At 43.6% G+C, this 16345-nt stretch overlaps 1 protein-coding gene across 1 annotated transcript in view; it reads left to right on the top strand.

Annotated features, from left to right (window-relative positions):
- LOC134603354 (adhesion G protein-coupled receptor E1-like) overlaps positions 1-16345 on the top strand; it is a 152376-nt gene that overhangs the window by 93104 nt on the left and 42927 nt on the right. Inside the window, exon 10 of the mRNA XM_063449226.1 lies at positions 12555-12716. Coding sequence (XP_063305296.1) covers positions 12555-12716 — 162 coding nt within the window. The remainder of the gene's footprint in view (positions 1-12554; positions 12717-16345) is intronic.

Below are 16345 nucleotides of genomic sequence, written 5' to 3'. Positions count from 1 at the left end.
AAGCTTGGGCTTGTCACCAGTGGGGTACCTCAGGGATCTGTACTTGGACCCATTCTCTTTAATATTTTTATTAGTGATATTGCAGAAGGTCTTGATGGTAAGGTATGTCTTTTTGCTGATGATACTAAGATATGTAACAGGGTTGATGTTCCAGGAGGGATAAGCCAAATGGCAAATGATTTAGGTAAACTAGAAAAATGGTCAGAGTTGTGGCAACTGACATTTAATGTGGATAAGTGCAAGATAATGCATCTTGGACGTAAAACCCCAAGGGCAGAGTACAGAATATTTGATAGAGTCCTAACCTCAACATCTGAGGAAAGGGATTTAGGGGTGATTATTTCTGATGACTTAAATGTAGGCAGACAATGTAACAGAGCAGCAGGAAATGCTAGCAGAATGCTTGGTTGTTTAGGGACAGGTATTAGCAGTAGAAAGAGGGAAGGGCTAATGCCATTGTACAGAACACTGGTGAGACCTCACTTGGAGTACTGTACACAGTACTGGAGACCGTATCTCCAGAAGGATATTGATACCTTAGAGAGAGTTCAGAGAAGGGCTACTAAACTGGTTCATGGATTGCAGGATTAAACTTACCAGGAAAGGTTAAAGGATCTTAACATGTATAGCTTGGAGGAAAGACGAGACAGGGGGATATGATAGAAACATTTAAATACATAAAGGGAATCAACACAGTAAAGGAGGAGACTATGTTTAAAAGAAGAAAAACTACCCCAACAAGAGGACATGTGGTGGAATCTCGGTAAAAATAAATTTAGTAGGCCGAGATTACCACGTGGCATGTGTACGTGCATATGCTGACGTATCGATCAGTTGGTTGCACGAGGCAAGATACAATCAGTAGTGTACGGAGCATGTGCAAGAATACAGGATATAGTATTCCCCTCCTCCATTGTGCTGGACAGGCCATGCGGTCAAGCAGGAAGTTAATTCTTATTTGTATTGATTGGTCAAGAGAATGTGCGGGTGGAGCTTAATATGGGAGGAGTTATGTGCCTATATAAGGAGCCTGCACTATTGTCCGGGGCTCAGAACTTGCTGTATTTTGGTGACATTAGTCCCTCTGAGTCCCGATCGGTGATCCAATAAAGAATCTCTTCCTTCCTGAAGAAACCTGTGTCCATCTCTCTGTGCTTGGCTTCCGTCAGTTTCTCCCGTATCATTTGGTGCATTGGCCGGGAAGCTCATCGTTCAACGGTAGCTGAGAGGCAGAGGCGTGAGACGGTCTATCTTTGCCCACGTTCTCTACGGCTGCACCCCTGAACTTCTGCGTGGACCTCCCTTCATCTCGGCGCCACTGGTCTGTTGTCCAGGAGATCATCGGCCTCTACGTAAGAAGTGCTGGGGTGTCCCCGTCGATGAGTGTGAACTCAGGTTCAGGAACGAGGAGGTAAGACAACTGCTGTTTTAGACGGCAGACCCACTAGGGGTATACCGATTGTGCGGTAGGCCCAAAAGGGGTTTAAATCTGTGTATGGAATCTGCCCCCTCTGTCGGAGGGAAGGAGCGAAGGCGCACCGCTCAATCGAACGCTCTTTAGTAAGACCGTTTGATTTGGTTTGGAGTCAGGCGGGGTTCTGTGTAAATAGCCCTAGCCGGACACCGGTGTCTTGTCTAGACTAGCGTTCTAGGGTGTATATTTTGTTCGCTAGGTCGGAGGGACCGGGAGACTAAGCGGCGTCTGTGTAAATTCGGTCCGCTAGCTCTCAACCTATCTTGGCTAAGTGGGAAGGCGTGTAAATTTGGAACCCACTAGATTTTTGATAGAGTAATAGACTAAGAGGCGTCTGTGTAAATTCGGTCCTCTAGTTCGCTATATGTGGTGCTTGGGCAGTGTGGCTAACCAAAACGGGTGTATATAGTTTTAGGTAGTCCATTCAAGGTACTGGCCAATAGTTTAGTTGGGATTGTAAATGTGTTAAAGATTGTTTAGTAGCGTGTATATCTTGTTAGATAGCGCGAGCTCAGCCGTCTAGCGAGAGTGTTAATAGTGTGTTGCTGTATCATAGTGCACGGTACCATAACCCTGTATATTTACTGACACTGTATATAAGTACTAATCATTGTCGTCCATTGCATGTTTAACACCATAACCACTAATAATTGTATTGTGACCTTAAATTGTGCTTTGACCTATGCTAACCGTATTGTAACCGCTATTTGTAAAAGACGATGTTACTGGGGTGTGTTATAGACGGGTAAACGTATATAGAGAATTATAGCGTGGGTGACTGTATAGTTTCGCCAAAGGGCATAATATTGATTATTTAGTGACTGGTGTAACAGCTGTGTGTGTACGGGAATTCCCTGAGTGTTTATTGTGTTATTGTGTACGTTTCACTTGGTAACCGTACCACGTGGTGCTGTTGCCAGAGGAAACGGGTGTGACTGTTGAATAGTACGCGTGCATAGTATTCGTTGTCAGCGACGTTCCATTGATAAGTATGGGCGCGTCGGAGTCAACGATTTTGGATCCCTTAGGTTGTATGGTAAAGCATTTTAAAAAGGGATTTAAAACATGTGATTTTGGGGTTAAAATGTCTCCTGTACGTTTGGTCACTTTGTGCACTAGGGAGTGGCCTATTTTGGTTGCGGCATGGCCACCACGTGGTAGTTTGGATCCAACCCTGATACAGCGTGTACACGTGGCTGTGTCAGGTAGGCCTGAACTTTACGGACAGTTTCCATATATTGATTGTTGGAGACAGGCCGTAAACGACTCGCCAAAATGGATTCAGATATGCCACGAGGAGCAATGTCGCCTCATGGTGGCCAGGACTTGTTTGTCCACTAGGACTGTGGTTAGGCCCATTTTGGACACGCCCCCTGAGTCCGAGATCCCTTTGCCGCCCCCTTACTTCCCTACAGGAAGAGGTGACGCGAGTGCAGGAAGTTCTATACCCCTCCCCTCATTGCCCTCATCCACTTCCGCTTCCTCCTCCAGTACAGAATCCACCCCCCCTCGTATTAAACCTCCCCTTCCGGAACCAGAACCAACCCCCGTTACATCTGAATATCCTGATTTGGCGCCACTTCAAACTTCCGGTCAAGCTTCTTCTAGCTCGGCTGGGAGTATTCTATTTACTAACTTTTCCCAAAATCAAGCTCCCACATCCTCATGCCCTATTTCCCCCCGACTGGAACCCATAACTGACGCCCCTCCACGTAGCCCTATACTAACCCGACAACTGACCGGTACCCAACAACTTAGACATTATCAGATGCCTCTTCGTCTGAATCCCGGGTCAGCCTATATCGATGCCGCAGGTCAAATGGCACATGCTGACCCAGTCTTCGTATATGTCCCGTTCACAACTACCGATCTCTTGAATTGGAAGACCCACAACTCCTCGTACACTGAGAAACCACAAGCTATGACCGATCTGTTCACCTCGATAGTTCAGACACATAATCCGACATGGGCTGATTGCCAGCAGTTATTAATGACTTTATTAAGGACAAGGATTAACCAAGCGGCCATTAAAGCGCTAGAGGATAGAGCCCGTGCTTTAAATCAAGCCAATCCGGCAGCATGGGCCGCAACACATTATCCTAACACCGATCCCGACTGGAATGTTAATGGCGCAGATATGGTCCAACTTAAAGCCTATAGAGACGCTATAATTGCTGGCATGAAAGCCGGAGGGAAGAAAGCCATTAATATGTCGAAGACAGTTGAGGTGATTCAGAAAAGTGATGAAGCGCCCAGTGTCTTTTATGACCGATTATTGGAGGCATACCGCTTGTATACCCCCTTTAATCCGGAAGACGCAGATAATTCCCGAATGGTAAACTCCGCCTTTGTCAGCCAAGCTTACAGAGATATTAAGCGCAAGCTACAAAAGTTAGAAGGGTTTGCAGGAATGTCTATCACCCAACTAATGGAGGTAGCAAATAAAGTATATATGAACAGGGAAACAGAGACTAAGAAAGAGGAAGAGCGCAAGATGCGTAAAAAGGCTGATATGCTAGCGGTAGCGATCGCAGGCGTAGATAGACGGGGCCCAGATAGAGGCGATAGTAAGTGGAATGAGGAACCTCTGAGTAGAAATCAGTGCGCATACTGTAGGGAAGAAGGGCATTGGAGAAATGAGTGTCCACGAAGGGAACAGTATGAGAGCTACAGACCTAGGGCAGGTTACGGAAACTTTAGAGGCAGAGCGAGAGGTAGAGGAGGCCCCGGAGGGAGCAATGGTAATAGAGGGAGTAATGGGAACAGAGGAAGTGTAAGGGAAGATAGGTACTATCCAGCAGCGCAAAGGTCCCGCGATAGAGAAGGTAGGGACTTTGTAGGATTGGCTGACACGGTCATGGAGGACTATTGATACCGACCGGGCTCCATCCCCCTTGGTCGAGCGGAGCCTATGGTCGATGTATCAATAGGGGGAAAAAGGAGTGCGTTCATGATCGACACTGGTGCTGAACATTCGGTGGTGACTAACCTAGTTGCTCCTCCATCTGGAAGAACTATTACTGTAATAGGAGCAACTGGGAGAAGTGCTGAAAAACCGGTTCTTAAAAGTCGACTCTGTACATTGGGAGGCCACGTAGTAAAACATCAATTCCTTTATATGCCTGAATGTCCAGTCCAATTGCTGGGACGTGATATGCTGTCCAAATTACAAGCACAGATTACGTTCCTACCAAATGGAACAACATCCTTAAAGTTTAATGGACCTTCAGGTATTATGACATTATCCGTACCAAAGGAAGAAGAGTGGCGACTTTATACAGCGTTGACTATCCAAAACCCTAGGAGTGATGAATCCTTATTCAACATACCAGGAGTTTGGGCAGAGAACAACCCACCAGGACTGGCCCGCAATATTCCACCTATTAAAATCGAACTAAAACTTGGGGTTTATCCAGTGAGCCTAAGACAATATCACATCCCGCAGAAGGCTAAGAAGAACATCCAATCTTATCTGGATAAGTTCATACGGTATGGTATCCTAAAATTCTGTACTTCCCCCTGGAACACCCCATTGCTGCCTGTTCAAAAGCCCGGTACAGATGAGTATCGACCTGTGCAGGACTTGAGAGCAGTCAATGATGCGGTTGTTAGTATACATCCAGTTGTGCCCAATCCATATAACCTGCTTGCTTTAATTCCGGGCGGGGCTACTTACTTTACAGTCTTAGACCTCAAAGATGCCTTCTTTTGCCTCTGAATTGCCGCAGAAAGTCAATGTATCTTCGCTTTCCAATGGGAAAACGCTGTAACGGGCTCAAAACGCCAAATGACCTGGACAAGACTGCCCCAAGGGTTTAAAAATTCACCTACCCTATTTGGTTCAGCTCTAAGTCAAGATTTATTGGATTTCGAGTCCATCCCAGGAGAGTGTGTATTGTTACAATATGTAGATGACTTGTTGATAGCAGCAGTTACAAAGGAAATATGTCAGCCAGCAACGCACGATCTACTACACATTCTCTGGAAGGCAGGATACAAGGTGTCTAGAAAGAAGGCTCAGTTGTGTTTGCCAACTGTCAAATATCTGGGATTCCATATCTCTGAAGGTCAAAGAATTATGGGGCCAGAGAGAAAAGAAGCTGTGTGCCAAATACCGATACCCAAGAATAGAAGACAAGTGCGAGAATTCTTGGGGGCAGCAGGCTTCTGTAGGATATGGATTCCCAGCTACGCGATACTGTCAAAACCTCTGTATGCAGCTATCAAAGGTACAGAGCACGACCCCTTCTTATGGACTCAAGAACAGCAAACGGCATTTGAAGATGTGAAGAAGGCTTTGATGAGTGCCCCAGCATTAGGTCTACCTGATCACACACGACCATTCTACCTGTATGTACATGAGCAAAGAAGAATGGCTGTGGGAGTATTGACACAGTACTTGGGATCATGGCAAAGACCTGTCGCCTACATGTCTAAGCAACTGGATGCAGTGGCCAGCGGACTTCCACCTTGTCTAAGAGCCGTAGCTGCAGCCGCCCTGCTAGTAGCTGAAGCCGATAAACTCACTCTGGGTCAAGAACTTTATGTACGAGTTCCACATGCAGTACAGACGTTGTTGGATTACAAAGGAAATCATTGGTTTAGTAACAGCCGTATGACCAAGTATCAAGCAATGTTGTGTGAAAACCCAAGAGTGCATTTAGAGACTGTAAACACCTTAAATCCAGCTACCCTTTTGCCACAACCTACTGAAAGTCAACATGATTGTTTGGAAGTAATGGATGAAGTATTTTCAAGTAGACCAGATTTTCGTGATTTTCCCATCCAGAACCCCGATGTTCAATATTACACCGACGGCAGTAGTTATGTGAAAGAAGGGATCCGCTATGCGGGATATGCAGTAACAACGATAGACAAGGTGATAGAAGCTCGGCCACTGGCGAAAGGAACATCAGCACAAAAGGCAGAATTGATAGCACTGACACGAGCGTTACAATTGGCTGAAGGTTTAAGAGTGAACATCTACACGGACTCCAAGTATGCGTTTTTAACCACTCATGCCCACGGAGCTTTGTATAAAGAAAGAGGACTATTGAATTCAGAAGGCAAAGAAATCAAGTACGCAGCCGAAATCCTACAACTATTGGAAGCAGTGTGGGAGCCGAAAGAAGTCGGTATTATACATTGTCGAGCGCATCTGAGAGGAGATGGTGATGTAACCAAAGGAAATCGGATGGCAGACAGTACAGCTAAGCGTGCCGCTGAATCGGGAAGACAGGAGTATGTGGGGCATATAGCTGCTCTTATACCAACTCCACTGTCTCAATGGACTCCAGTTTATACAGCTCAAGAAGAGGAGTGGTTAAAGACTGAACCTGGAAAGTATTTGGAGAACAAATGGTATCAGTTAGAAGATGGAAGAATAGTCATTCCAGCATCACTAGCGGTAGAAATTGACCAGAACTATCACAACGGGACACATTCTGGGAGAGATAGTACAGAAGAATCTCTCAGAAAACATTTCTACATACCAAGATTGTCCAACTTGACTCAGGCCATTGTACGAAGATGTGTAACGTGTGCTAAAAATAATGCAAGGCAAGGACCAGTAAAGCCACCAGGAGTCCAGTTTATGGGGGGACTCCCCATGTCCGATTTACAAATTGACTATACAGTGATGCCTAAATCTGGTGGACATTGCTACCTGCTGGTAGTTGTGTGCACCTATTCAGGCTGGGTAGAAGCATGTCCTACTCGTACAGAGAAAGCAGGAGAAGTTGTGAGATTCCTGCTACGAGAAATAATACCCCGATATGGACTACCCTGCTCTATAGGATCGGACAATGGTCCAGCTTTTGTTCATCAGTGCCTACAACAACTGACTCATATGCTTGGTATAAAGTGGAGGCTTCATACGGCATATAGACCCCAGAGTTCTGGTAAGGTAGAGAGAATGAATAGAACTATTAAGAATCAGTTGGCTAAAATGTGTCAGGAAACCCAACTTAAGTGGAACGTTCTCTTGCCCATAGCTCTATTGCGAATCCGCAGTACACCTACCAGAAGGATGGGCCTCTCTCCTTTTGAAATCATGTATGGGCGACCACCTCCCGTACTTGGTAACTTAAGGGGGGATTTGAGTCAGTTGGGAGAAGGAATTACCCGGCAGCAGGTTGTAGAGTTGGGTAAGACTATGGAGGAGGTACAGAAATGGGTACAAGATAGATTACCTGTGAATATTTATCCCCCAGTTCATAGTTACCACCCAGGAGACCAAGTGTGGATTAAAGAGTGGAATAATGTACCGTTAGCGCCCAAGTGGAGAGGTCCTTATGTTGTTCTTTTGTCTACCCCTACAGCGATAAAAGTAGCCGAAGTGACTCCGTGGATACATCACTCCAGGGTTAAACCAGCAGCAGTCGATTCTTGGCAAGTTACAGCAGATCCAGAGAATCCCTGCAAGATCCAGTTAAAGCGCACAACTCAGTCGGAGTGACGAGGAACCTTGTGGATTACAAATTTTATTGTTTCAGAGATTTGGTAAGTGAGTGAGAAGGCCATAATAAAGCCTGTCCGCTCACCGACGTATAGTGTATAAGCCAGGAAAAGTCCCGAAGGGACCCCTGTGAAGACGAGCAGAACTCCATTCCCTGCAGCCCTTACATCCTGGAAGCTGAGGTGCCTTCGCACGGACAAAGACTGAGGATGACGACGAAAGATGTGTTTCTGATAATGTTTTTATATGTGTATTTTTATATTCAGGAAGGTAGAGGTACCGACACTCCTAGCTGTGAGGTATGCATTAAGACTACAAGAACAGGTAACCATATTTCCCAAACCCTAATTTGGCATTCACAATACGAGTGTAAAGGAGATGTATCAAGATGTAGATACCTAAATATAGAATATAGTGTGTGCCATTTAGGAGTAGGAGAACCTAAGTGCTTCAGTCCAGAGTATCAACCTCGTACAATTTGGTTGACTCTCAGGAATGGAGATCCTCAGGGGACCCTAATTAATAAGACGGTATTAGAATCCGTACATTCTTCGGGTGTTCTGCTATTTGATGCGTGTAAGGCGATATCAAGTGGTAGAAAGCCGTGGAATGTATGTGGGGATCTTAGATGGGAGAGAGCGTATGGGTCTAACGATAAATATATTTGTCCCAGTAGTAAAAATAAATATGTGAGTCCTAGATGCCCAAATAGAGATTATAACTTTTGCCCATATTGGTCTTGTGTGGGGTGGGCAACTTGGGGACAGACAGTAGACAAGGACATGATTGTGACTAAGTTGCCTACCAATCCATATTGTAAGTCTACGGAATGCAATCCAATCCATATACTTATAAATAACCCCGACAAGTTCTTAGATAAATATGGTAATTTATTTGGGTTTCAAATATATGGGACGGGTTTAGATCCTGGGACAGTATTGTTTATAGGGATAGAGACTGATACGGTATCCTCCCAGACTCATCAAGTATACCATTCCTTTTATGAAGAGATGAGCATAGATAATAAGATCCCCCATAATGCTAAAAACCTGTTCATTGATTTAGCCGAAAGTATTGCCGGTAGTCTTAATGTTACCAACTGCTATGTGTGTGGAGGTACTAACATGGGAGACCAATGGCCTTGGGAAGCAAAGGAGGTAATGTCCGGTTCTGAGGCAGTTGACCAATTAATATCTACACAAGCCGATTATCATACAAGTGTTAGAGGTAAATCTGAGTGGAGATTAAAGACCTCCATCATAGGTTATGTTTGCATAGCGAGGAAAGGAATGATGTATAATACTTCTGTAGGAGAATTAACTTGTCTAGGGCAAAAAGCTTATGATGATGATACAAAGAATACAACTTGGTGGTCGGCTTCAAATGTCTCAGAACCATCTAACCCGTTTGCTAGATACGCCAATTTAAAGGATGTGTGGTTTGACCTATCCATCACATCTACCTGGAGAGCCCCAGCAAATTTGTACTGGATCTGTGGTAAGAAAGCCTATTCGGAGTTGCCACAGGACTGGGAAGGGGCATGTGTGTTGGGTATGCTCAAACCATCCTTCTTCTTGTTACCTATTGAAACAGGTGAGACTTTAGGTGTTAAAGTGTATGATGTGAATCATAGGAAGAAAAGGGGACCCATAGAGATAGGCGCCTGGGAAGATAATGAATGGCCTCCCCAGCGTATTATAGATTACTATGGGCCAGCCACGTGGGCAGAGGACGGTACCTTTGGTTATAGAACCCCAATTTATATGCTCAACCGTATTATAAGATTACAGGCAGTGGTTGAGATCATCACTAACGAGACATCACAAGCGCTCAATCTTCTAGCGAAGCACAATACCAGGATGAGGACAGCAGTATACCAAAATAGATTAGCCTTGGATTACCTTTTGGCAGTAGAGGGAGGTGTATGTGGGAAGTTTAACCTGAGCAATTGCTGTCTTCAAATAGATGACGAAGGGCAAGCAATAGCTGAGCTTACTAGCCATATGGTTAAACTAGCGCATGTGCCTACTCAGGTATGGAAAGGGTACAATCCAAGTAGTTGGTTTGGTAGCTGGTATGAGTGGTTTGGAGGGCTTAAGGCAGTGGTAGGTGGAGTCCTACTGATTTTAATGTTGTGTCTACTCCTGCCGTGTCTTATACCATTAGTAGTTAGGTCTGTGCAAAGCCTGATAGAAAATATAGCAGAGAGGAAGGCTGCTGCACAGATAATGGCAATTTATAAATATAAGGCTCTAGATCAGGGAGAACCAATGCAGGAAGATGAGTGTTGAAGATTCACATCATAAGATAAGTCTGGTCTGGTTCAAGGTAACTTGCGGTGTATGCAAACTAAGGTTAAGTGATGCCTCAAGTAATTGTGAAATATCAAGAGGCATCAAAGGGGGGAATGTGGTGGAATCTCGGTAAAAATAAATTTAGTCTGCCGAGATTACCACGTGGCATGTGTACGTGCATATGCTGACGTATCGATCAGTTGGTTGCACGAGGCAAGATACAATCAGTAGTGTACGGAGCATGTGCAAGAATACAGGATATAGTATTCCCCTCCTCCATTGTGCTGGACAGGCCATGCGGTCAAGCAGGAAGTTAATTCTTATTTGTATTGATTGGTCAAGAGAATGTGCGGGTGGAGCTTAATATGGGAGGAGTTATGTGCCTATATAAGGAGCCTGCACTATTGTCCGGGGCTCAGAACTTGCTGTATTTTGGTGACATTAGTCCCTCTGAGTCCCGATCGGTGATCCAATAAAGAATCTCTTCCTTCCTGAAGAAACCTGTGTCCATCTCTCTGTGCTTGGCTTCCGTCAGTTTCTCCGGTATCAGACATAGTCTTAAATTAGAGGGACAAAGATTTAAAAATAATATCAGGAAGTATTACTTTACTGAGAGGGTAGTGTATGCATGGAATAGCCTTCCAGCTGAAGTGGTAGAGGTTAACACAGTGAGGGAGTTTAAGCATGTGTGGGATAGGCATAAGGCTATCCTAACTATAAGATAAGGCCTGGGACTAACGAAAGTATTTAGAAAATTGGGCAGACTAGATGGGCCGAATGGTTCTTATCTGCCGTCACATTCTATGTTTCTATGTTTCTATGTTTCTATGTTTGTACTCACCGTTAGGCTCCACAATCTTCCCCCTCGGACGTAGCCCTCACTTGTTAGGCTGGAAATCACAACAGGGTCTGGAAACCTTAACGCTGCTATGGTCTTATGCACTAACAAAGAAGTTTCTGCTTTCCTTTATCTCTGTAATCAACACTAGTAATACTCAATGAAGTCACACAACTCCGATGGATTATCAATAAGCTTTCAAACGTTTAATACGGAGTACATCGTATTTATAAAACACAGTTTGTCTTGGGGTGTATACATCAATGGAAACATTAACCAATCATGCGAGTCTCAGAAACGAAAATATAACTTTTCATATAACATTTAATAATGCTGTTAGTTAGTCTCCTGTTCACTGATGCAGGTGGCAGTATGAGATCAGGAACCCAATTAGAAAGTGCAGATGCTAGAAAGAATGCTATTTTTTTTTCAAGTGCAGGATGTTTATAAAAGATACCGAAAGCTGGTGTCAAGGCGCAAGAACACAAGAACAGAAAAATATTGCATGTTTAAAAAAAATGTGAGTTTAACGCTTTCAAAGCATGAGTATCTTGTGTTATAATCAGGCCTACTGACCATTTGGTCTTTCAAGTTATGTGTACAGTAATACTTTAGCTATGTAATAAGAAATACATAAGTGTAAAGCAGGACATGAGACTGACGCCCTGTAACATTATATATATATATAGTTTTGTATGTCTAGGGGTATATTCACAAGGCATTGCATAGGTAAATCATTTTTTTCCAACAGTATTCAAAGGTAAATTTAATGAGAAAGTAATATCATGAGTGAGGACCTCATCATTTCTAAATATTTAAAGAAAAACTCCAAGTATCATAACCAGTACAAAATGCTGTAGTGATTATGATGCCAGGTATGCCCTGGTTCCCCGTCAAATGTAATGAGTCAAACCATTTACTAACGGTTTGACTTCTGACCTGGGGTCTGCTGGATACCACTCCTTGCCTTTCTCCAACCAGAAGCTCTCTCCACTGAGAATAGTTTGACAGCTTACCTGGAATCTGCCAGTCACCACCTCCTGTGTCCCCATAGGCTCCCTGTACTGCGCTAAGTCCAGCACTGTAGTGCTTAGCTCATTGACTCAGAGTGAGAATGACTGAGAATGAGTTGGCCATGCACTGCAAGCTTTAGTTCAGGAGAGTTAATGGAATTGCCTGGCAGGAGTTTCTGGTTTTCACTTCCAGCTCAAAGAGGCAGGGAGCGGCACACAGCGGATGCCAGTTACAAAGTCAAATTGTTAACAGCCTGTTTTACTACTTATATTGAGGGGCACTCCTGGGACCATAACTACTACAGCATGCTTGGATTGTTCCTTTAAATATTTAAAAATGATGAACTCATATGCACATAATGTTTCTGGCTCATTACATTTACAGTTATGGTGCTAAGCATGATCATGTAATGTATGGAGAACAATGTTTGTGACTTCTTGAAAACTCGTAAAACAAACTGCTGTCTTTCCTTTTCAGGACTTGGCCCCATCCTACCACTTACTATGTGCACATTGGGTACCAGATATGGGGTGGTGTAGTGAAGATTGTGAGACAAAAACATTAAATGACACTCACACTGCCTGTACCTGCATCCATCTCTCCAGCTTTGCTGTTCTCATGGCTCCTGTACCTGTAAAGGTAACACAGTTTGATTTAACCCCTTAAGGACACATGACATGTGTGACATGTCATGATTCCCTTTTATTCCAGAAGTTTGGTCCTTAAGGGGTTAAACAGTTAAAAGTTAATAAATTATATGACATAGAAATACCGCAGCCATTTCACTAAGTTTAATTCATCTTATTTGTCTCCCAATCACCTAGTGCCCGATTTTAAGATATTATGTAAATACATCCTTATTTGTTTATGTATATGCCAATAGATTCTGCAATACTTCACTGACTCAACAGTGGTGACCATAACAAACTAGAGGAAAATATATAGTGAATCCAATTTAATGCAAGTGAGTGCAAAACTAGAGGGCTGTATTAGCTAGGGGTAATTATTTCTGATGACTTAAAGGTAGGCAGGCAATGTAATAGAGCAGCAGGAAATGCTAGCAGAATGCTTGGTTGTATAGGGAGAGGTATTAGCAGTAGAAAGAGGGAAGTGCTCATGCCATTGTACAGAACACTGGTGAGACCTCACTTGGAGTATTGTACGCAGTACTGGAGACCATATCTTCAGAAGGATATTGATACCTTAGAGAGAGTTCAGAAAAGGGCTACTAAACTGGTTCATGGATTGCAGGATAAAACTTACCAGGAAAGGTTAAAGGATCTTAACATGTATAACTTGGAGGTAAGACGAGACAGGGGGGATATGATAGAAACATTTAAATACATAAAGGGAATCAACACAGTAAAGGAGGAGACTATATTTAAAAGAAGAAAAACTACCCCAACATGAGGACATAGTCTTAAATTAGAGGGGCAAAGGTTTACCGTATATACTCGAGTATAAGACGAGTTTTTCAGCACATTTTTTGTGCTGAAAAACACTCACTCGTCTTATACTCGAGTCAGTTGTCTGTATTATGGCAATTTTCATTGCCATAATACAGACAAGGACCGGGGGCTGTCAGGAAGCTGTAACTTACCTTCACCGCAGCTCCTGTCAGCTCCCTTCTCTCTCCTCCGTCCGTGCAGCTCCCAGGTCAGCTTCCTCTGCAACTCTCGCGAGAGCCGCGGGGTCAGAGCGTTGCCACGGGTTACCGTGGCAACGCTCCGCGCGGCCGCGAGAGTTGCAGAGGGAGCTGACCTGGGAGCTGCACGGACGGAGGAGAGAGAAGGGAGCTGACAGGAGCTGCGGTGAAGGTAAGTTACAGCTTCCTGACAGCCCCGCTCCTACAGCCCATCCACTGGACCACCAGGGAGTGAGAGCCCCCCTCCCTGGCCAGCTAACAAGCAGGGAGGGGGGACGAAAAAAAAAATAAAAAAAATAATAATAAAAAAAAAAAATAATAACATAAAAAATATATATATTACAATAATAATTAAATAATAATAATAATTAATAAAATGCCCACCCCCACCAATGCTCTTCACTCACACACACACACACTGCACTCACACACACACACACTGCACTCACACACACTGCATTCATACACACACTCATACACACACTGCACTGCATTCATTATATACACACACTGCATTCATACACACACTGCATACACACTGCATTCATACATACACACTGCACTCATACATACACACTGCATTCACACTCACACTGCACTGCATTCATTATATACACACTGCACTCACACACTGCACTCATATACACACACTACACTGCATTTATTATATACACACTGCACTCATATACACACACTGCACTCATATACACACACTACACTCCATTCATTATATACACACTGCATTCATACACACACTGCATTCATACATACACACTGCACTCATACATACACACTGCACTCATACACACACTGCACTGCACTGCATTCATTATATACACACTGCACTCACACACTGCACTCATATACACACACTACACTGCATTCATTATATACACACTGCACTCATACAGACACACTGCACTCATATACACACACTGCACTCATATACACACACTGCACTCCATTCATTATATACACACTGCATTCATACACACACTGCATTCATACATACACACTGCACTCATACATACACACTGCATTCACACTGCACTGCATTCATTATATACACACTGCACTCACACACTGCATTCATTATATACACACTGCACTCATACACACACTGCACTGCATTCATTATACACACACTGCACTCATACACACACTGCACTCCATTCATTATATACACACTGCATTCATACACACACTGCATACACACACAGCATTCATATACACACTGCATTCATACACACACACACACACACACACTGCATTCATTATATACACACACTGTAAATAAATATTCAATTAATATAACTTTTTTAGGATCTAATTTTATTTAGAAATTTACCAGTAGCTGCTGCATTTTCCACCCTAGTCTTATACTCGAGTCAATAAGTTTTCCCAGTTTTTTGGGGTAAAATTAGGGGCCTCGGCTTATATTCGGGTCGGCTTATACTCGAGTATATACGGTAATAATAATATTCGGAAGTATTACTTTACTGAGAGCGTAGTGGATGCATGGAATAGCCTTCCAGCTGAAGTGGTAGAGGTTAACACAGTGTGGGGGTTTAAGCATGCGTGGGATAGGCATAAGGCTATCCTAACTATAAGATAAGGCCAGGGACTAATGAAAGTATTTCTAAAATTAGTCAGACTAGATGGGCCGAATGGTTCTTATCTGCCGTCACATTTTATGTTTCTATGTTTCTATGTGCTCTCTGTCAGCACTTCCTGTCAGATTTGGGTAGGGGAACAGAAGCTCCTCTACCGCACTCTGCCTGCTCAGGCCATGCTACATTCTCTGACCGGCAGGAGGGGAGCGCATCCCCTCCTGCCGGTTACTTTTTAATTATGCCGTGCGACCCGGTGTGCACTAGGTGGCCGCACACCGGCCCGATAGTATGCCGTCCCACTGTGAAATTTCCCGGTATCCCAGTGGGCCAGTCCGGCCCTGCCCCCAACTTCACTGAGCATACACAGTCTACTCTAGTGCTTAACTGCTGATACCAATAAACCCCAAAATAGCTCATCCCCACAGCTACCAGTTGTCCTAACAGCACCTTTATAGCCTGTATGGTGTTTGATCACCATCTGGTTATAGGTTTTGTCTGGTCCAATCTGGGACACAGTTCCACACAAGCGGACATGTTCCTCTGTGTGTTCTCCAGTTCTTTAAAGGGCTCTTTAGAGACCAGGTGGCTCAGTCAATGGGCTGCTCAGTGATGTTGGGGGCAAGGAGAAGGAAATACAGTACTTTTATTTTTGAAAAAGTGAGTTTTCATTACAACACTGATCGTCCAAATTTAGACAAACCATGATTTGTTTGAAACCGAATACACAAGTCTAATCTTTACCTAGACTGCGCATGTCCAGTTACTAAAGTGAGGATTCAAATCGAATTCCAAGTGAATTTTAAATTTAGAGCCAACGTGGTCAAACTGACATGATAGCTGACTTTTTACAGTTTGACTATTTTGATCTGAAATAAAAAATTCACTTTGGATTCTCATTTTAGTGAAAGACCATGAATTAACATGCTACCTTACTGCCATGATTGTTAATACTGTTTACTTATCCCTGTACTTAACATGTTTAATATTATGTTTACTTATCCCTATATGTA

This window comes from Pelobates fuscus, chromosome 3 (assembly GCF_036172605.1).
Source record: "Pelobates fuscus isolate aPelFus1 chromosome 3, aPelFus1.pri, whole genome shotgun sequence".
Taxonomy (NCBI): domain Eukaryota; kingdom Metazoa; phylum Chordata; class Amphibia; order Anura; family Pelobatidae; genus Pelobates; species Pelobates fuscus.
This window is presented reverse-complemented; position numbering and strand designations above follow the sequence as displayed.